Source organism: Ceratotherium simum, chromosome 6 (genome assembly GCF_057802395.1).
Source record: "Ceratotherium simum simum isolate JZ-2026a chromosome 6, ASM5780239v1, whole genome shotgun sequence".
NCBI classification, from domain to species: domain Eukaryota; kingdom Metazoa; phylum Chordata; class Mammalia; order Perissodactyla; family Rhinocerotidae; genus Ceratotherium; species Ceratotherium simum.
The window spans coordinates 62,473,611-62,495,167 of NC_141905.1; the positions used below are offsets into that span (position 1 = coordinate 62,473,611).

Consider the following 21,557-nt stretch of genomic DNA (forward strand, 5'->3'; position numbering starts at 1 on the left):
TTTTTGTCTTTCCTATTATCTTTGGGTTTCCCTAGAAATTCCTTCTAAAGAGAGTCTGTATCTTGCAGCTCCCAGTTGTAATCCACTATTATTATGTGGAGCCCTGTTGATGTGGTGGAAATGTACTGGGGGAAGGGAAGTGTTCCATAATCTTATTATTAAATCTCAACTTATTTAGTGGGCCTAAATTCCTGGGCTGTGACCTTCAGAAGAGTTTCTTATTTTTTTTCCTCCCCTAATGTGAGGCAGGAAGGCTAGAAGGGCCTGGAGTTGCTCAATTGCCCTTCCCTTAGGTCAGATAGGGCTCTGGTAAAGTAGTTGCCCTTTGTTACCAACAGACCTTTGTTATGTAAGACAGAAGGTTCCGGGCATATTTCAAAATGGTTGCTTTCCCTCTGAGTGTATTTCAAAACAGCTATTTTTTTCATTTCTCCTGCCAGAAGCATGGGATATTTTTCTCTGACCTTTACCATAAGAACCTGGTAGGGGTCCTGGAAGTAAACTCATGGAAGTGTGTGGGCCGCATTACAACTGGGCCCTCAAGAGTTTGTAACTCTCAAGCTAGTCCATAAACCCACACACCTATGGACAGCTAATCTTTGACAAAGGAGCCAAGAACATACAATGGAGAAAGGAAAGTCTCTTCAACAAATGGTGCTGGGAAAACTGGATAGCCACATGCAAAAAAAATGAAAGTAGACCATTACCTTACGCTATACATAAAAATTAACTCAAAATGGATTAAAGACTTGAACGTAAGACCTGAAACTATGAAACTTCTAGAAGAAAACATAGGCAGTACACTCTTTGACATCCGTCTTAGCAACATATTTTCAAACACCATGTCTGATGGGGCAAGAGAAACAATAGAAAAAATAAACAAATGGGACTACATCAAACTAAAAAGCTTCTTCACAGCAAAGGAAGCCATCAACTAAACGAAAAGACAACCTAACAATTGGGAGAAGATATTTGCAAACCATACATCTGATAAGGGGTTAATCTCCAAAATATATAAAGAACTCATGCATCTCAACAACAAAAAAACTAGCAACCCAATTAAAAAATGGGCAAAAGACCTGAACAGACATTTCTCCAAAGAAGATATACAGATGGCCAACAGGCACATGAAAAGATGTTCAACACCATTAACTATCAGGGAAATGCAAATCAAAACTACAATGAGATATCACCTCACGCCCGTCAGAATGGCTATAATTAACAAGACAGGAAACAACAAGTGTTGGAGAGGATGTGGAGAGAAGGGAACTCTCATACACTGCTGGTAGGAGTGCAAACTGGTGCAGCCACTGTGGAATACAGTATGGAGATTCCTCAAAAAATTAAGGATAGAACTACCGTACGATCTAGCTATTCCACTGCTGGGTATTTATCCAAAGAACATGAAAACCAATGCATAAAGATACATGCACCCCTGTGTTCATTGCGATGTTATTCACATTGGGCAAGACTTGGAAGTAACCTAAGTGGCCATCAAGGGATGAATGGATAAAGAAGATGTGGTATATATACACAATGGAATACTACTCAGCCATAAGAAATGATGAAATCCAGCCATTTGTGAGAACATGGATGGAGATTGAGAGTATTATGCAAAATGAAATAAGTCAGAGGGAGAAGGTCAAATACTGTATGATCTCACTCATTAAGAAGTAGATAATAACAACAACGAACAAACACATAGAGACAGGGATTGGATTGGTGGTTCACAGAGGGGAAGTGGGGAGGGAAGAGGGCGAAAGGTGATGGACTGTAATTAGTATTTGGGTGGTGAACATGAGAACGTGATGTAATCCATGCAGAAACAGAAGTATAATGATGTACACCTGAAATTTATACAATGTTATAAACCAATGTTACTGCAATAAAAAAAAGCTAGTCCAGATTCAGCCTCCAGGAATTTGTCAATTACTGTTTATGTGTTCCTACCAGTTCCTCACTGTAATGGATTCTTCTCCCTATAAGCTGTGATCCTCTGTATTTGCCTGTCTCCCCAGTTTTGGGGACAGTGGTTTGCCCTGAAAAAAAAAAGTGTTTTATTTAAAAATGATTACTTGCGGGGCTGGCCCCGTGGCTTAGTGGTTAAGTGTGTGCGCTCTGCTGCTAGCCGCCCGGGTTTGGATCCTGGGCGCACACCAACGCACCGCTTCTCCGGCCGTGCTGAGGCCACATCCCACATACAGCAACTAGAAGGATGTGCAACTATCTACTGGGGCTTTGGGGGTAAAAAAAATAAAGAAATAAATGAAAAAAAAAGAACAAGCCTTTAAAAAAAAATGATTACATAGAAGTCTAAAAAGTAATATGTGAAAATGTAGTGGTAATTCTATTTGAGGTGATTTTTGGCTTTTTGTGTTTTCAAAAATTTCTACCTTTAGAGTCAGAAAGAAAAAAACCACAAGCTTTCCTTTTGTGTGTGTGTGTGAGAAAGATTAGCCCTGAGCTAACATCTGTTGCCAATCCTCCTCTCTTTGCTGAGGAAGATTGGCCCTGGGCTAACATCCATGCCTATCCTGCTCTACTTTATATGGGACGCTGCCACAGCTTGGCTTGATAAGCCATAAGTTGATCCATGCCTGGGATCTGGACCCCTGAACCCTGGGCCACTGAAGCGGCATGCACGAGCTTAACCACTACACAACCGGGCCAGCTCCCACAAGCTTTTCTTTTTGTTTTTGTTGAGTAATAGGAACATGGCACATCCACATAATAAAATAGTATACAGCTATCCAAAGATCTGAGGAAGCTCTAGATGTACTAATATGGTACACTTCCCAAGACATATTTAAAAAGCAATATATAAAATATTATATTTTATTATTTTTATATAATAAAAATATATTTTATATTATATTTATTTATTTATATAATTTATATTATATTTTATTATTTTATATAATTTTCATATTATATAAGGTGCTACTCTTTAAGAAGATATATACAAACATATCTTTTTATGCGTAGATGATATTTGAAAGGATACATAAGAAACTGGTGATTGCAGTTGCCTCTGGGAAAGAGAACTGAGGGTAGGAGTGGGAGACAGTTAATGTTCTCATTTTACCTTTGCTTCTTTTTAATTTTTTTACCACTCACTTCAATTTCCTGTGTGCATGTGTGTGTGTGTGTGTGTGTATTTGTGATGGAAAAAATACCATTTGTCCTCTCTTCTGATTAATTTTAGAAGACTTTCTGAACATGGAAAGGAGAATTGTAAAGCTTGGTGTCAGCTGTGGGAATAGTGGCCCACATTTTACTGTGACTTGCTGGTGACAGAGAGGACAATATAGACCTTATTCTTAAAGAATTATTGTGTGTTTTAACCTGCCTGGTGGCTCCCTCTGGGATTGGCTCAGGAGATTGCCTTTGTTTCAGAACTTTCTCAGAGCTAGAGTGGGTTCCCAGGTGATGTTTCTTGAAATAATTTAAAGGGAGATATACTAGGCACAATTGCCTGGGGAAGGGATAACAGACGGGGCAAGCAGCAGATAGACTGAAAAGCCTGGGAAGAAAGAGGCTAGGGAAGGAGATATATGGAGGAATAAGGACTTTGAAAAGCTTCTGTGTATATCAGGGAATGTAGAAGTCCCTGTGCATGCCCAGGGCTAGACACATGCTAGAAAAGACCAGAGAAGACTCTAAGTTTTCACCTCTGGCTGACCTTAAGGCTCTGCACAAAGAGGAAGTGAAGGCTAAGGTAGAATAATTGTAAATTGTCTGGCCAAGTGTTGGCACCAATACATAGCCAATCTATAAAGATTGGGAGAGTATTTTTCTCTTTTTTTCTTTTTTTTTGCTCTAGAAAATAAGATTAACAATAAATTTCTCACAAGAAACCATGGAGGCCAGAAGTCAGTGGGATGACATATTTAAAATGTTAAAAGAAAAAATTGTTGAGCCAGCCCTGATGGCCCAGCAGTTAATGTCTGGCATGCTCTACTTCAGCGGCCTGGGTTCGGTTCCCAGGCACGGAACCACACCACTCATCTGTCACTAGCCATGCTGTGGCAGTGGCTCACATAGAAGAACTAGAAGGACTTACAACTAGAATATACAAGTATATACTGGGGCTTTGGGGAGGGCAAAAAAAAAAGAGAGAGGAAGATTGGCAACAGATGTTAGCTCAGGGCAACTCTTTCCCAGCAAAAGAAAAGAAAAGAAAAGAAAAGAAAAGAAAAGAAAAGAAAAGAAAAGAAAAGAAAAAACTGTCAACCGAGAATTCTATATCTAGCAAAAATATCCTTCCAAAATGAAGGGTAACTCCACTCAAAAGAATTGAAATCAGGATCTCAAAGAGATGTTTGTAAATCCATGTTCATAGAAGCATTATTCACAATAGCTAAAACATGGACGCAACCCAAGTATCCATCATCAGATGTATGGATAAGCAAAATGTGGTATATATATACACACACAATGGAATATTATTCAGCCTTAAAGAAAGACACTGATATATGCTACAACGTGAATGAACCTTGAGGACATTATGCTAAGTGAAATAAGCTGGTCACAAAAAGACAAATACTGTGTGATTCCACTTATTTGAGGTACCTAGAGTAGTCAAAATCACAGAGAAAGAAAGTAGAATGGTGTCTGCCAGGGGCTAGAGGTGGCGGAGGGAATGAGGAGTTATTGTTTAATGGGTATAGAGTTTCAGTTTTCTGAGATGAAAAGAGTTCTGGAGATGGATGGTGGTGATGGTTGCATAACAATATGAATGTGCTTAATACCATTGAACTGTACACTGAAAAATGGTTGGGATGGTAAATTTTATGTTATGTGTATTTTACCACAATAAAAAAATTGGAAAAAATATATAGAGTAATACACAGAACAGTTATTAACATTTTTAAAACACAAATACTTAGAACTTTTAGAGTAACAGAAAAAATGAAAATTAGTGGAAAAGAAATGAAGGAGAAATTAAGGCATTTCCAGATAAACAAATGCTGAAAGAGTTGATTGCTAGTAGTCCTGCCCTACAAGAAATGCTAAAGGGTGTCTTTCAGAGTGAAATGAAAGGACATTAGACAGTAACTAGAAGCCATACAAAGAAAGAAAGAACACCAGTGTTTGTACCTATATAGGTAAATATAAAATTCATTATTATTGTATTTTTGGTTTGTAACTCCTCTTTTTTCCCTATATTATTTAAAATAAGACAAATGCATAAGACAATAATTATAAATCTATATTAATGGGCACACAATGTATGCAGATGTAATTTGTGACAATAACAACATAAGAGGAGGGAAGACAGAGCTGCATAGGAGCAGAGTTTTGTATACTACTGAAGCTAAGTTGAGTCAATTCAAAGTAGATTATTATCAATCTAAGGCATTATTTGTAACACCCAGGGTAACCACTAAGAAAATAACTAAAAAATAAATAAATAAATACAGAAAAAGAAATGAGAAGAGAATCAAACAGTACACTAAAAAAAATTAATTAAAAACAAAACAAGGCAGGGGCTGGCCCTGTGGCATAGCAGTTAAGTGCACATGCTCTGCTGCTGGCGGCCGGGGTTCGGATCCCAGGTGGGCACCAATGCACCGCTTTTCAGGCCATGCTGTGGTGGCGTCTCACATAAAGTGGAGGAAGATGGGCACAGATGTTAGCCCAGGTCCAGCCTTCCTCAGCAAAAAGAGGAGGATTGGCGTGGATGTTAGCTCAGGGCTGATCTTCCTCACCAAAAAAAAAAAAAAAAAGGCAGTAATGGAGGAACTGAGGAATAAAAAAGACATGAGATATACAGAAAACAAATGGAAAAATGGCAGAAATAAGTTCTTCCTTGTCAGTAATTACTTTAAATGTAAATAGGTTAAACTCTCTAATTAAAAGGTCAAAAGTCAATATTGGCAGAATGGATTTAATAAATGATCCAACTATATGCCATCTACAAGAGACTCACTTTAGATCCAAAGCCATGAATAGGTTGAAAGTGAAAGGATGGAAAAAGATATTCCATGAAAATGGTAACCAAAAGAGAGCTGGGGTAGCTATACTAACATCAGACAAAATAGACTTTAAGTCCAAAAGCGTTATTATAGAAGGACATTATATATAGATAAGGGTCAATCGATCAAAAAGAAATAACAATTATAAACATACACTCACATAACAACAGAGTCCCAAAATATATGAAGCAAAAATGTACAGAATTGAAGAGAGAAATAGACAGTTCTATAATAAGACAGTAGGAGACTTCAATACCTCACTTTCAAAAATGGCTACAACAACTATACAGAAGATCAATAACGAAAAAAAGGATTTGAACAATGAATTAGACCTAACAGACATATACAGAACACTCCACCCAACAACAACAGAATACATATTCTTCTCAATTGCATGTGGAACATTCTCCAAGATACACTATATGTTAGACCACAAAGCAAATCTCAATAAATTTAAAAAGATTGAAATCATACAAAATATCTTCTCTGACCACGATGGAATGAAACTAGAAATCAATAACACAGGGAAAACTGGAAAATTCACAAATATGTGGAAATTAAACAACACACTCTTAAATAACCAATGGGTCAAAGAAGAAATCATAAGGCAAATTAGAAAATACTTTGAGATGAATGAAAACAAAAACACAACATACCAAATGCAGAGTAAGTTCTGAGGTGAGAGGGGTTGGGAGGCAGAGGATGATGCTGGAGAAAAGACACAGCAGAGTCACTTTAGAATACTTGAGCAGGCTAGAGAAGAGGAGAAGGAGGAGACAGGGACATGGGGCAGTCCTGTGGTTTCTGTATAGTCTTGTCATTGCCCTCCAGCCGGAGCCCACCAGGAACACACCTATAGTTGAAGAAGTTGAGTTTATTACTCGTTGCAGCAAGGGAGAACATATACCATGAGAACCGTGGGAAGTCTCAGGGAGAGGGTGTTAGAAAGAAACCTGTTATAAGATTTGGGTGATTTGGAGGAGGGGGGCAAAGAAGCGGAGGTTCCCTGTAGATTGGGTGCTAACAGAAAAAAGGACAATTCTATGATTATCTCAATAAATCTTATCTAGGGCCGGCCCCGTGGCTTGGTGGTTAAGTGAGCGCGCTCCACTGCTGGCGGCCCGGGTTCGGATCCCGGGCTCGCACCGACGCGCTGCTTCTCCGGCCATGCTGAGGCCGCGTCCCACATACAGCAACTAGAAGGATGTGCAGCTATGACACACAACTATCTACTGGGGCTTTGGGGGGAAAAAATAAATAAATAAAATCTTTAAAAAAATAAAAAAATAAAAAAATAAATCTTATCTATAAGGAGGACAGACTAGAGTGAGAATAAAGCTGTAACTGGTTAGGAGGCAGTTGCCACTCACATAAGCTGGGAGAGGGGGATGTTTAGTGTTTTGTGGTTGCACAGTGACCTTGTCTTTGTGCTTAGACACAATTATGAAGTAGCTTTGTTTTGTCTCACTCTGTCATGGCTTCAGAGTGACTTTATCTGACATTCATAGTCTGTGAGATTGTTTTTGTCTAGCAGAATAACATGGCCCAGCTGTTAGGCCAACTCCTAACAACACTGAGGGTTAGCTATCAGTGTCAGACCAGTTCCTGGATGTCAGAGGCTCTTTTTTTCTTTCTTAGGCTCAAACAAGTTTCTTGGGCCCCTAATCAGAGAGGGTGATGATGTGGGCAGTGGCTGGTTGGGGGACAGGCCAGGGTCAAGGTGGCCTTTGAGAAGGAAGGCAGATGCCGTGCAGAAGACAAAGACAATCCTAGCAGGACTAGTGAGCGTCTGGCAGAGCTAAAGCCAGGGCAGCTTCTCTCCAGCCACTTCCAGCGTCCCTTTTAGTGCCTACATCTAGTAGTGCTGCTCCATATTCCATAGCTTCCTGTGACCTCGGCTGGTGGCAGGGACAGCGGGGATCACTGTGGGCTCTTGGCAGAGCTGTGGCTTACATGAATTCATTCATCCAGTCACAGTTACTGCATGTGAAGCACTGAGAGTCCTTCGAAGATGACCCAGATGCAGGCTTGCTCTCAAAAGCTTTGAAATATGGTAGTTTAGACTCTGAAGAACCTGTGCAGAGTTTAGATTTATTTTTTCCTGTCCCCTAGCAACATCCTCTCCATCTGATAATTCCTTAATCAGAGTTTTTCAAATTACACCATGCAGCCTATTAGTGGGTCGTGATGGGCATTTTATTTTATTTTTTTAAATTTTATTTATTTATTTTTTTCCCCCAAAGCCCCAGTAGATAGTTGTACATCATAGTTGCACATCCTTCTAGTTGCTGTATGTGGGACGCGGCCTCAGCATGGCTGGAGAAACGGTGCGTCAGTGTGCGCCCGGGATCCGAACCCAGGCCGCCAGCAGTGGAGCGGGCACACTTAACCACTAAGCCATGGGACCGGCCCTGTAATGGGCATTTTAAAGATTTCTTATTTATTTATTTTTTTCCCCCAAAGCCCCAGTAGATAGTCGTATGTCATAACTGCACATCCTTCTAGTTGCTGTATGTGGGACTCAGCCTCAGGATGGACGGAGAGGTGGTGCCTCGGTGCGCGCCCGGGATCCGAACCCGGGCCGCCAGCATCGGAGCGCGCGCACTTAACCACCAAGCCACGGGGCCGGCCCTGGGCATTTTAAAATAATGAAATATAACAGAGTAAAAATATCAGACACAACATGGTAAGGATATGTATGTTTTGAAAACTTTTGTTTCAAATACAACAAAAACTCTGTGTTTGTACAGAATTATAATGTAGCATGTATTTCTCTTTGTGTGTCTCAGTCAAAAAAGTTATGAAAGCCACTAACCTATACATTAATATTTCCCCTGGGGTTGTAGCCTCTTCAGTCTTCTCACTCACATCAATAGTTCTCAAACTCTAATGAGCATAAGAATCATCTAGGAAGCTTGTTAAAACTATAATTCCCAAGCCCTACCTACCTCTAGATATATTCAGTTTCAGAGGGCAGGGGTGGGCCCAGGAGACTTCATTTTTAACAAGCTGGAGATTACAGTGTAAATGGTCCATGGACCCCACTTTGAAAAGCCCTGCTTGACCTTCTCTCCCAGTTTCATCCACAGCCAGGAAGTTCAGTGACATACTCTACCCTGAATGTTGAAGCCAGACTGTCAGCCTGAGTTCTAGACAACTGGTTATTGGGTCCTGTGACCTGCTTGTTGCACTGGCACCTTGCATTCATTGGGCCCAAACTGAACTCATCTCCATTCTCAAACCACTATTCAAATGTATTCCTCTTTCCTTTGTTTCCCATCTTTGTGAGTGGATGCAATATCTACCCTGTCAACCAAACCAGGTTAAAGGAAAGAGAGGAGTCAAAGATGACCCCCAGATTTAAGCCTAGGAGCAGGGCCCACTTCACGGGTGTGCAACCTGCGCAGCCACACAGGCGCCCATACTTGGAAGCGCCCTGTGCTTGGTTTGGTGTTCTGCTGTTGCCATCTTGAAATTCTTAATAATTTTTGAACAAGAGGCTTTACATTTTTATTTTGCACCGGGCCCCACAAATTATGTAACCAGTCCTGCCTAGGAGCCTAAGAGCCTGGTGGCGACTTTAATAGAAATAGAGAAGTGAGCAAAAAGAACAGGTCTGGGTAGAAGGTGAGCTGGGTCTCTATACCTGAGTGTGAGCTGTCTGTAACTCAAGTCAGCCAGGTGGAGAAGTCCAATGGGAAGTTGGAATTGTGAGCAAGAATAAAGAAGAGAGGTGAAGACAGAAGATAAGTAATTTGGAGTCATCCAAATAGAAGTAACAGGTAAAGTCATGAAAGGGAATTAGCCAGGAAAGAGAGTACAGAGAGAGAAAGAGTAAGGGACAGGGCCAGGACTTTAAGAAACAACAGCATCGGGCCCGCCCCGTGGCTTAGTGATTAAGTGCATGCGCTCCGCTACTGGCAGCCCCGGGTTCCGATCCTGGGCGCGCACCGACGCACTGCTTGTCCGGCCATGCTGAGGCCACGTCCCACATACAGCAACTAGAAGGATGTGCAACTATGGCATACAACTATCTACTGGGGCTTAGGGGAAGAAAAAAAAAATAGGAGAGGATTGGCAATAGATGTTAGCCCAGAGCCAGTCTTCCTCAGCAAAAAGAGGAGGATTAGCACGGATGTTAGCCTAGGGCTAATCTTCCTCACAAAAAAATAAAAAAGAAAAAAAGAAACAACAGCATTAAAGAGGTGGAAAGTATGGGAATAAGAAGCAGCAAAGGCACAGGCAGAAATATAGAAGCAAAACCAAAACAGTAAGCATACTGGGGAAAGGAGATGAATCTGATAGGGACATGCAGGATCTTAAGGTGGGAAGGTAGAAGCAGAGAAGCCAATCAGTGACAGAAAACATGGAAAAGAAAGACTTAAATCCAAGAAATTTCAATACATTTATTATTAGTTTTGAACATTTACTGATTATAAGAAATAATTTAAAAATCACCCATTATTCCACCATCCTGACAAACTCTATTAGCATTTTGGTGCATTTCCTTCCAATACTGGTTCTCAACATAGTTTTCTTCCCTATTTTTTCTCTATAAAAAGTTTACAATATTCTTTCCATCTATATTTCTTCCACATTTTTAGTCCACGAATTTGAGACCATACTGTACATATAGTCTCATATCCTACATTTTTTTTACTTAACATTATATACTGAGCATTTTCTATGTCATTAAAAACCATTAAAAAGCCATTCTAAGTCATTAAAATTATTCTCTGGATGCATAGCATTCCAAAGTGTTATAACATCAATTTTAAAATATTATGAAAGAATATTTAAAATACTTCTAATTTTTTCCTATAATCTTACCTACCCCATCAAATGATTCCACAATTTAGTGTTTTTTTTCAACTTCAATCTTTAGGGACATCATCACTTTTAGACAACTGAGGTAATAGGATAGACACAGTTTTAAATATTGTTTTTCTTTCACATTATTTTACAAACATGGTTTCAGGTTTTTCCATGTTTTCATAGCTTCAAACTGTTTTGTAATGTTGGAATTTAATAATTTAATCATCCATTAGTGGGTTGTTTCCAGTTTTTTTTTCTCTTGGCCTATTTTATTGGGTTTTAAATTCCTAGATGAGGGACTGGGTCAAAGTATACCAGTTGGCTCTTGCTAAGTGTTACCTAAGTGTGCTTTTAGAAGGATTATGTCAACTTACCTAGCCACTATCCAGGTGTGAATGTATCTGTTTCCCAAAGCTGTGACCAGCATTGGATATTTAATTTTTACTCAGTTTAATGGCTGTTAATTGGGACCATACTATATATACAGTCTTTAATTTGCATTTCCCTAATTACTAAGGAGGTCGAGTTTATATATATATATATGTATGTATATGTTTATTTGTATTTCCTCCTAGGTGCCTATTCAGTTCAAAGCAACAGAGATATTTTGAGTGCCCACTATGTGCCAAGTGCTGTGTGCTTCCCTCAAGGATTAGTGACTTAACAAAATGACCACTTGGGATTGGGTGGTGGAGCTAGGATAGTATAGAAAATACATGACTAGTTGTACTCCATTGTTAGAAGCACAGTACTGGCAGGCAGTTTGGGCAAAGCCCTGTGGGTGGAAGACAAGAATGAACGGGTTGTCCCTGTCTGAAACAGATTAGGCTTTTGCAAGGCAAGTGACTTTAGAGCTAGGGCCAAGCAATGAGTAAGATTTGTCCAGGTGAGAAAAAGATGTCTGGGGAGAGGGAACAATATGAAGAGAGGTAAGGGGGTTGAAAAACCTAAAAATATCGTACTCGTGTTGTGGAGTTGTGACTCTTCCGTTATAGCTAAAATGTGGAATGCTGGGGCTGAGGGATGATGGGACATTGGCTGGAAAGGAAGGGCCAGGGCTAACCTCAGGAATTTGACCTTTGTCCTGCAGATTTTTTTGTTTTTAAAGAGGAATGACATGAGCTAATGTGTGTTTTAGAAAGACCTGTCTGGCAGCTAATGAGAGGTAGATTTGGGGACATTGGATTCTATAAGATGAGCCTATCTGTTTCCTTAGCCACTTACCAAGGGTCAGAGATAGGACTAAGGATAAGCTTTTTATGTAGTATGCACATTAACTCTTTATCTGTCCCACTTAAAACTATAGTCCCATTTCATGGCTTTCCTTTTAAAAAATTTTTAAATTGTGGTAAAATATACATAACATAAAATTTATCATCTTAACCATTTTTAAGTGTTCAATTCAGAAGTGTTAAGTACATTCACATTGTTGTGCAACCAATCACCAGATGGTTTTCCTTTCAAGTTAATTTAATTGAGTTTTATTAAAAAGAAGTTGAAATTTGTACAAATTCACTTTTGTTTGGTAATAATTACTGATGTTTGCTCAATCCTTACATTGTATAATGCTCTTTAACATATATGATCTCATTTGATCCTCATAAACATCCTTCTGAGGTGGATAATCCCCATTTTACAGATGAGAAAGCTAAGGCCAAGAGATAAAAAAAACCCAACAAGATTGGTGTATTTATCCTGAAGACACAAAGAGTGTCACCCAGATTTATATGCTGAGGATTTCATCCATTCAGTCACTCGTGCAACAAATATTACCTGACTACCTACTATGTGTTCGGTGTTAGGAGAATGATGTTGAGCAAAATAGACATATTCTCTGCATTTATGGAGCTCAAAGATTAGTGGGGGAAACAGGCATTTATCAAGAAATCATAAAAATAACAAAATAACTATAAACTCTCTCTTTTTTTTTTTTTGTGAGGAGATCAGCCCTGTGCTAACATCTGCCAATCCTCCGCTTTTTTTTGCTGAGGAAGACCGGCCCTGGGCTAACATCCGTGCCCATCTTCCTCTACTTTATATGGGACGCCACCACAGCATGGCTTGCAAAGCAGTGCGTTGGTGCACACCCGGGATCCAAACCGGCAGCCACCGCAGCGAAGCACACACACTTAACCGCTTGCGCCACCGGGCCGGCCTCTGTAAACTCTCATTGAAGGAAGGAAATACCATGCTATGAGAGCAATTCATATGTAATATGGGTATCAGACCAAGTCCAAGGGTCAGGGAAGGTTTCCCCTAGGAAGTAATTTCTCAAGATTTTTCTTTTCCATTCCCTCTTCCACACACCCCTTCCCCAAGCCTCACCATTAAACTTCACAGGGAAAGACAACGTAGAATATCTTCATTTGAGAGAAACCAAGGACTGAGCATACATATTCTGTTTGCATTTGTTAACCTCCCAAAATGATTCACCCTGACATTTCCATGTGTCTAGTTTACAATATCCTTTCATTGACATTATCTGACTTTCATACTGATCACAGCCTTGTGAGGTAGGCAGGCAAATATGACTATCTACATTTTAATGATGACGAATGGGAGTCTCAGAGAGGTTAGGTAAGTTGCCTAAAATCACATGACTGCTTAATGGTGGAGCTGGGATTTGAATCCAGGTCTTGTAACATCTAGATGGTATTTTTCTTGTAATACTCATTCTTTTATTTATTCATTCATCCATCAAACATGTGCTGATCTGGGGCCAGCCCAGTGGTGCAAGCGGTTAAGTGTGCGCCCTCCACTGCAGCAGCCCAGGGTTCGCCGGTTCGGATCCCGGGCACTCACCGACACACCGCTTGTCAAGCCATGCTGTGGCGGCGTCCCATATAAAGTAGAGGAAGATGGGCACAGATGTTAGCTCAGGGCCAATCTTCCTCAGAAAAAAGAGGAGGATTGGCATCAGATGTTAGCTCAGGGCTGATCTTCCTCATACAAAAAAAAAAAACAACAAAAAAAACGTGCTGATCACCTTCTGAGTCATCAGGCTGTGAATGGAGCAATCAAGAGCCACTGAAGGGTTTTAAGAAGGAAAGTAGCATGATCCAATTTAGGTTTTAGAACCTTCTTCTAGATGAGAGGACAGAAAGTGGTGGTTTTCAAAGTATGGTCTGGGGCCACCTACTGGGTCAAAATATCTGGGGTTGGGGTTCAGGAATCTTATGATCAACCACGTTTGGGAAGAATTATTTTCTGATTCTAGCACTGTATTAGAGAAGGAGGTGGTGCAACCAGTTAACATGACTAAGGTAGTGGCTGTAGTGACCCCGTGAGAGGTGATGAGGTGCAGAGACAAAGGGATGCACTTTGAGAGTCATTTTGATAGCATAGACAGGATTTTCCACTCCACCCTTCCCTGGACAATGGCTCAGGAAGTGAAGCGAAGGAAGTGAAGTTGGGATTCCCACCTGGTTCCTCTGGCTCCAGAGCCTGTGGGCTTTACTGCACTTATAGCCACATCTTGATTTTAAATACTTTATATTTATTCCTCTTAGCACTTGTTTTGCAAATCTCCTTATCTCAAACTGCTTTCAAGCCTTATATTCCTCCCTCACTGTCATAAAGCCTAGGAGAGAAATAAGGGACAGACAAGTAAGGCCTTAAAAGTTTTAAACTATTTGTTTCTTTGGGGCTGGGTAAACAGACAAGGAAAAAGGAGATTTGATGAGACAAGCACAGCCTGGGGGAGAGAACAGCAGGGCTGGGAGATGCGCCGCACCTCCCCTCCTACAAACCCTAGGAGGCCTGCAGGAAACCTGAAGACAGTAATCCCAGAAGCCCAGAGGGTGACCCCATTTTCTCCCCAAGCTTATTACTGGGTGTCAGGCTGGAGCAGTTCAGGAATTCAGGAAACTGTAAAGCAACCAAAGCAACCTCAACAACCATCTCCCCAAACACCAACATCAGCAACCTTAACATTAAAATTCATCTCCCTCCCACCCACGACCACAGATTTGAAGGAAGCAGATGAGATTATGGGAGAGGCTCTCTGCTGCCCGTTCCTCAGCCTGATTCATCCTCATCCCAGGGTCTCAGGATGGCGGGAAACTGACATCCCTATCTCTGGGTGGGGGCACCAGAGGTTGAGGACACCTCCACTCTTTCCTCACTGGATTAAAGGTCAGGACTAAAGCAAACCGAAGTAAAGGCTATAGCTGGCAGTGCCAGGGGAGACTGGCCTGTCCGGATACCTGGCAAGGCCAAAAGGGCTAAACCAACCAAGCAGGTGGGAGTGGAGGTGTTGAAGGAGAAAAGGATGGGAAAGTAGGCGTGGCGAGGCCCTGCGACGGGCGTTTGGGGTGGGACGTGTGAGGCGCCCAGGGGAGGCTCCCTTGATGATGACCAATCAGAGGGCGGGCTGCGGCCCAGGGGCGGGACAGGGGAGCATCTTGGTCGAGATTGGATAACCGCCGGGTGCAGGGAGGGGGCCGCGCGCCCCCTGGGCCCGCCGCTTTGCAATTCCGCGTTATATACTGCAGTAGCTGTGGCGGTGGTGGTGGAAGAGGGCTTGGCTGCAGCGCACGTGCCTGAATCTGACGCTCCTCGGCTTACCGCGGAGTTCCTTGATCCTAGGATCGTTCTGTCCTGCCCCAAGATTTGCTTCATCCTCGGTCCCATAACCTCTCTCACAGCTCCTCTCGCTCTCGACTTGCAGAACGTAATGGTCACAGCCATGAATGTCTCCGACGAAACAAAGCAGCTGTTACAGCCCTACAACTTTGAGCTGTTCCGGGACATGAGGCCCTTTTTGGAGGAGTACTGGTGAGACCTGCGGAAAGGCAAGGGCCGTGCCAGGGGCTCGACCCTGATGACTGCTATTTGGGGTGGTGGTGGGGGGGAGGCACTGAATGTCCGCAATGGTTTTCTTAAAGAGCAAAGGTATCGGGCTCCCCTGCGCTGGCTCCACATCCCCACTGTGCAAGGTGCAAGTAGTGTGGCACCTCAAAGAAATTAGATCTGGAAGAAAGAAAGAAAGGCAGAAATAGGAGGGTGGGGTGAGGAATGTGGGAGGAGACGGTAACCAAGGGGAAAGAGTGTAGTGAGAACTGGTCTCTGAGTGGGGGTTGATCTGAACTCTTACTCCCACCCACCTTATAAACGACTCTCCTCTGTCCTTTGTGGCCGCGCCTACATAGTGCTGGTGCCCAGGGACAGTCTGCCCTTCACAATTATCACGTTGTTCCCCAAATGCTCCATGGTCCCTGCTGTGGAGAAGGAGGCAAAGTCAAGGAGATTTTCCAAGATTTCCCCAGGCTCTCTGGCTTTGCCCTAAAGCTCCTTGGAGGTGTTTGTGGGCTGTTTTTGTGCTCCAGCCAATTTGTCATGACCCAACCAGGCAGAGCTATTGCCACATTCTTCTTACTCCACAGGCCTGGCTTGGTTTTAGGCTGGGCCAACAGCTGTCACCCACTCCCAACCCCACTGAGAAAGCAGTAATCACAGAAACCTTGGACATAGCCCCTGCCCTGTGCTAGGTACTTTATATACTTAACATTGTCAGGAGAGGAGTGTTATTCCTCCTTTACAAATAAGGAAACTGAGGCTCAGAGAACTAAGTAGGTTTTCCAGTGTCACACAGCTAGTAAGTGGCAGAGCTGGGACTCCAACCCAGAGCACTCACCTGGAGAGATGAGGTGGGGATGGGGATTCCTCTAACCAGCACCCACCCATGAGCCCATACCCTCTGCCTTCTGCCTGCCAGGGCAACCTCATTCCTCATAGCTCTGATCTACCTGCTGCTCACCTTTGTGGGGCAGAACTACATGAAGGCACGGAACGGCTTCAACCTGCAGGGGCCTCTCATCTTTTGGTCCTTGTGCCTTGCAATCTTCAGGTAAGACACTCCTCCCCCCGACTTCCCACCTATCCTGTAGACCAGAGACCCTCATTTTATCCCTAAAAGCTTTCTGGAAACCTCAATTGCGTCAACTCCCCAAGTTGGCCCCTAATTCTTCCTATCACATTCTTTCAGCACCCCTCTCCAGCTTCCACCCTCCTCCCGTGTTACCCTGTTTTCCTTCTTCCCCAGGCCCCGAACTGGCAGTCTCTGCTCTCTCTCATGAGTCTTCTTGTGCTCATGGAGTCTGTGTACTTCCTACAAATTTCCTCAGCCTCTATACTCTCAGCATCTAACACTCTCTCCCAAGACCTTCCAATAACTTCCCCAGCCCCTCTTTTCCAAATTTCCTCCCCCAAACTCCTTCAATCTCCCCCATCCTGCCATCCATCTCCTCCTAGGCTTCTACCCATCCCAAGAACCCTGTTCCCTAGCTCAACTTTCATTCCTATCCTCCAGCATTCCCTGGTCCTTCCCCAGCCCTCATCTCCTCTAGATTACTGGTTGGATCTACCAGATTGACCCCAGGGTCTCAGAAGCTGTGACCTATCCCCCCAGAAGGGTGGGGAGGTGGTGGAGCTTGGGACAGTGACCTGACCAGGCCAAGGGGAGAGGGTTGATTGGTGCCTAGGGATGATCCTTACACCCTTTTCCTCTGTCCCATTTCAGTATCCTGGGGGCAGTGAGGACGTGGAGCCATATGGGGATTCTGCTACTTAGGGGGAACCTAAAGCAAACTGTGTGCTTCTCCATCTTTGCCAGCGATCCCATAATCAAATTCTGGTCCTGCCTCTTTCTTCTCAGCAAGATTGTTGAACTTGGTGAGTGGCAAGGCTTTGTCTCTCTGGTGCCCAGTCAACTGTATCCCTCCTTAGGAACCCCTCAGCCATAATATGGAGAGTCCCTTCCCCACCCCTGGGTCCTAACAACACCTCTCACCCAAGCCCCTCTTCAGATTCTCTGCCATAAAGACCCCTCTCCCCGCTCTGAGAATTTCCCCCATGTCCCCACATCCAATACTGAGGGTGGTCTCAACACTGGGTGGTATGCCAGCTTTGACTCCCCATCTCCCAGGAGACACGGCCTTCATCATCCTGCGTAAGCGGCCACTCGTCTTTGTGCACTGGTACCACCACAGCACAGTGCTAGTGTACACGAGCTTTGGATACAAGAACAAAGTGTCTGCAGGTGGCTGGTTCATGACTATGAACTATGGTGTGCATGCCATCATGTACACCTACTACACTCTGAAGGCTGCCAAAGTAACACCCCCCAGATGGCTTCCCATGCTCATCACCAGCCTGCAGATCCTGCAGATGTTTATGGGAGCCACTATTAGCATCCTGAATTACATCTGGAGACAGGATCAGGGATGCCACACCACATCGGAACATCTCTTCTGGTCCTGCATCTTGTATATGACCTATTTCATCCTCTTTGCCCGCTTCTTCCATCAAACCTACATAATGCCGAAGGTCAAAGCCAAGACCAAGAGCCAGTGAAGAATTCGAGAAAAAGAAGGCTCCCCAAGCTCTCTCCTCCCCAGGGCACTAAGGGGCTGAGCTTAGGTTTGGGAGGAGGATTAGGATGCCTTCCCTGCATGGTTTCTCCACAGGGTGTATGCCCCAAGGTGGTAGAAAGTTATGACAGACAAGAAGCATAACCCCTGGGATGGGGGCGTGATCTAGTACTTTGATATTTCTGTTTTTAATGTGAAGGCCAAGCCAGCTCTGGGATGGGAATGGGACTGAGGTGGATCCCCATAGTTGAGTTATTTATATTTCTATCCATAAATCTTTCTTCTTCTTGCTTTATTTTTTTTAACTAAAAATTTCAACAAGATTTTTGGAGTTTTGGGATGTGAGGGAAGAAGGGGACTGCTGTGATGAGAGAGGGGTGCTGGCAGTGGGATGAGCAGTAGGTGAGAAGCCTAAGAGGGTGTATGGCAGGATGGGAGGGACACACACAGACACTCAATAAAAATCCTAGGCCTGGTAGGCACTTAATAAATGTCTGTTACAGACCAGAATTTTATTGCTGTTAGAGGCCCAGGCTCCTCATAGGAACAGTGAGAAACAGGTGCAGAAAGGCAGAGTAACTTATCTAAGGTCATAGGCTTCCTAAGTTGCAGAATTGACACCTGCAAGTCAAGCATTCGAGACCAGATCTTCCAGTTATCCTCCATGGACCACGAGGTGGCGCCGCAGTACCAGCTTTGGCCAATGCCAGCCGAGTAGCTAATCTCCAAGCCATACATACATACATGCACGCACGCGTGCGCCCCTCTGCTCCAGGAATCCCCAGGCTTCCCCATCCTGGTGTTGGGGGCTGAGGGGGACTGAAACCCTGGAAGCCCGGACCTTTACCTCTTTCCTGTACACCCAGCTCTCCTTTAGATATGGGGGAGGGGGAGGCGGGGATGAGAGGAGAGAGCTCAACCGCAACTCTGAATCATCAGACCTTTGACAGTCCGCGCAAGTTTATTTCAGTTATCTTTGAAAACGGGGGAGGGAGAGTCTGGAGAAGGCGGGATGGGCCAAGGATGAGTTGGCCCTCGGGGAACTGGTCCCTGTTCCTGGCCTTAGTCCCAGGGGCGCGGACTGTGTGTAGGGCCCAGTCCACCCCTCAGGTCTGGGAGGGGGAGGCTCTCTCCTGAGCCGGCCGCTCTCCCCAGCTGCACCAAGCACGCCTCTCAGACCCCGGGGCGGGGGCAAGCCAGTCAAGGCGACCCCGGTCCGGGAGGCTATGAATTATTGCCCCCGCCCTCGAGGATGATCCACGGGCCGGGCCACTCATACGGGCCGTTCCACGGCATACTGGCACGGACTGAGGTTGGGGGCCGGGGGCGGCCCGGGCACGGCGGGGTAGCTGAAAGAGGCGTGCTGTTTGGCCTTGAGCCTCAGGCTGGCCAGACTAGAGTTACACGGGTCCCGATACACGTAGGGGGAGGAGGCGGCTGCAGCTGCGGCTGCGGCGGCCGAGGCGTAAGGGCAGGACACTGCCCCGGAGGACACTGCGGCCGGAGCCAGCCCGGGGGGCCCCCCGCCCAGGCCCTGAAGGGCCCCGGGCCCTGGCACGGTGCCCGGGGCGGCCGCGGCCGACGGCACCATGGAGGCGGCGATGGAGTTGGGTGGCGAGAAGACGGGCTGCGAAGCCAGAGGCCCCACGTTGACCGAGTTGAAGGCGAACGGGAAGGTCTTGGCGGCGAGCGGCGGGCCGAGCGCCTTGGGTGGCCAGTTGCCGTACGAGTAGCCGGGATACACCTCCTCGTAGGGCGGCACCAGCCCCCCAAGCGGCGCTGCGAAGCCGCCCTTGCACAGCTCCGCCTGCTGGCTGCGCTCGCGCTTCCGCCACTTGGCGCGCCGGTTCTTGAACCACACCTGCGGGCATGGGAGCAAGGCTGTCAGGGCCGGGAGCCGAGCCGGGCTCCCGGACCGGGTCAGCGCGGTTGGTGGGTGGGTCACCCAGACGGGGGTTCAAGCCAAGGCCGTGCTGAGGATAAACAAGATGAGGGGGCTAGAGACGGTAATGGGGGTCGTGGAGCAGCCCGACGGCGTGAAGGGAGGAGCACACGGAGTCAGGGAGCTGAGAACAGAAGCAGTGGGCGGCAGGACTGAGTCAGGGGCCACAAGGTCTAGGGAGGGGTCCAGTAGGATGGGGTCAAGGAGGGGTGAAGAGGAAAACGAGAAACAGTGTCGGGGAGAAGACACGCGCGGCCTGGAGTGATAGGGTGGGGAAGAAGGGAGTGTGCGGCAGTGCACCGGGGCCGGGCGACTTGGGGTGTTGGGTCCGTGGATGGGGCAGGCAGAACAGAACCACAGGCCGCTGGTTCCGAAGCTACTCGCCGAGCAGCCCGCGAGAGGGAGGCCCGGGGTGGGGTGAGGATTGCAGGTCTGGGAGGGCCGTACCCGCACGCGGGCCTCGGTGAGGTTGGTCCACACGGCGATCTCTTCACGCGTACTCATGTCGGGGTAGCGGTTCCTCTGGAAGGTCGCCTCCAGCTCCTGCAACTGCTGGCTGGTGAAGTGCGTGCGTTGCCGCCGCTGTTTCTTCTTCAGCGAGCCATCTTCCGGGGAGCCGCCGGGCAGCGAAGCTGAGGCCTTCTCCGAGTCTGGGGGCCGGGTTGGGGGCAGGTCACAGGGCGCCCAGGCTTGTGCGGATTCTCCGGCTCGGGGAGCTCCTCCACCGCCCGCTCACTCGCTTCCACTCCCGGGTCCCACCCGCAATAAGGATTGAGCTGTTATCTTCCCCACGACCAGAAGGGGGAGCGCTCACCGCTGTGCTCTTGGCCCTTGCAGCCGTGTTCTGGGAGTGGGGGGTGGGGAGTGCCCGCATCTGACAGCGAGAGGGCCGGGCTCCGGACCTCCGCCTCGCTGAGCAGGCCAAACTCCATGGAGGGAGGACTCTGGAGGGAAGAGAAGATACAGACCAGGTTAGTGGGGATGAAATCTTCGGGTTAACCAGGTTATCTGATTCCCTGTAGTTTCCTCACAAGTTCACTGTCCCCTTTCTTAGCCATTGATGTAAAGCTACCTGTGTGTGGGGGTACCCTAGGATAGAATAGGGAAACAGCAGCCTAAGGGGAAGAAGGTGTACACTCACAGGTTTTATGCACAGATATACACACTAGACTTAGTTTTCTTCACTGCGGGGCACCTAGAACTGTGCTTGATGCACAGTAGATGTTCAACAGATATTTATTGAATTAATGAAAACTACACTATTGCACACCACATACCATATACCACATCCTCAAAAAGTTCAATTCCCTCTCACCGGAATGCCCAATATCCCTATAAACTCATACATACCCCTTGGCCAATCACACCTGAGATGCTGCCGGAACCAGTTATTCACCCTCCAGTGGGACAGATTTAATTTTAAACCAGGCCTGATATTTCTCCCATAAGGAT

General features: G+C 45.4%; 2 protein-coding genes and 1 pseudogene across 2 annotated transcripts; 1 reads left to right on the plus strand and 2 right to left on the minus strand.

The window, feature by feature from the left end:
- Positions 1-15,413, minus strand: part of LOC101389360 (vacuolar-sorting protein SNF8 pseudogene) — a 29,405-nt pseudogene extending 13,992 nt beyond the window's left edge.
- On the plus strand, positions 15,286-18,454 carry ELOVL3 (ELOVL fatty acid elongase 3). The gene is made up of 4 exons (XM_004427998.3): positions 15,286-15,569; positions 16,510-16,641; positions 17,314-17,465; positions 17,719-18,454. Exons 1-4 carry the CDS (start codon positions 15,469-15,471, stop codon positions 18,144-18,146), a joined length of 813 nt encoding a protein of 270 aa, XP_004428055.1. The 5' UTR covers positions 15,286-15,468; the 3' UTR covers positions 18,147-18,454.
- Positions 18,455-19,088: 634 nt separating this feature from the next.
- Positions 19,089-21,053, minus strand: PITX3 (paired like homeodomain 3). The gene is made up of 3 exons (XM_014785676.2): positions 20,920-21,053; positions 20,553-20,755; positions 19,089-20,024 (listed from the first exon to the last, which is right to left on the minus strand). Exons 1-3 carry the CDS (start codon positions 21,035-21,037, stop codon positions 19,437-19,439), a joined length of 909 nt encoding a protein of 302 aa, XP_014641162.2. The 5' UTR covers positions 21,038-21,053; the 3' UTR covers positions 19,089-19,436.
- Between the last annotated feature and the right edge of the window lie 504 nt (positions 21,054-21,557).

What these genes read in the sequence shown, in the direction of transcription:
- PITX3 (XM_014785676.2), bottom strand. Translation starts at nt 21,037, where the DNA reads ATGGAGTTTGGCCTGCTCAGCGAGGCGGAGGTCCGGAGCCCGGCCCTC. An exon ending in CAAGGGCCAAGAGCACAGCG is followed by an intron (nt 20,756 to 20,919) that starts GTGAGCGCTCCC and finishes CCCGGCCCCCAG; the next exon opens with ACTCGGAGAAGGCCTCAGCT. An exon ending in TCACCGAGGCCCGCGTGCGG is followed by an intron (nt 20,025 to 20,552) that starts GTACGGCCCTCC and finishes CCATGCCCGCAG; the next exon opens with GTGTGGTTCAAGAACCGGCG.
- ELOVL3 (XM_004427998.3), top strand. Translation starts at nt 15,469, where the DNA reads ATGGTCACAGCCATGAATGTCTCCGACGAAACAAAGCAGCTGTTACAG. An exon ending in TTGTGCCTTGCAATCTTCAG is followed by an intron (nt 16,642 to 17,313) that starts GTAAGACACTCC and finishes GTCCCATTTCAG; the next exon opens with TATCCTGGGGGCAGTGAGGA. An exon ending in CAGCAAGATTGTTGAACTTG is followed by an intron (nt 17,466 to 17,718) that starts GTGAGTGGCAAG and finishes CCCATCTCCCAG; the next exon opens with GAGACACGGCCTTCATCATC.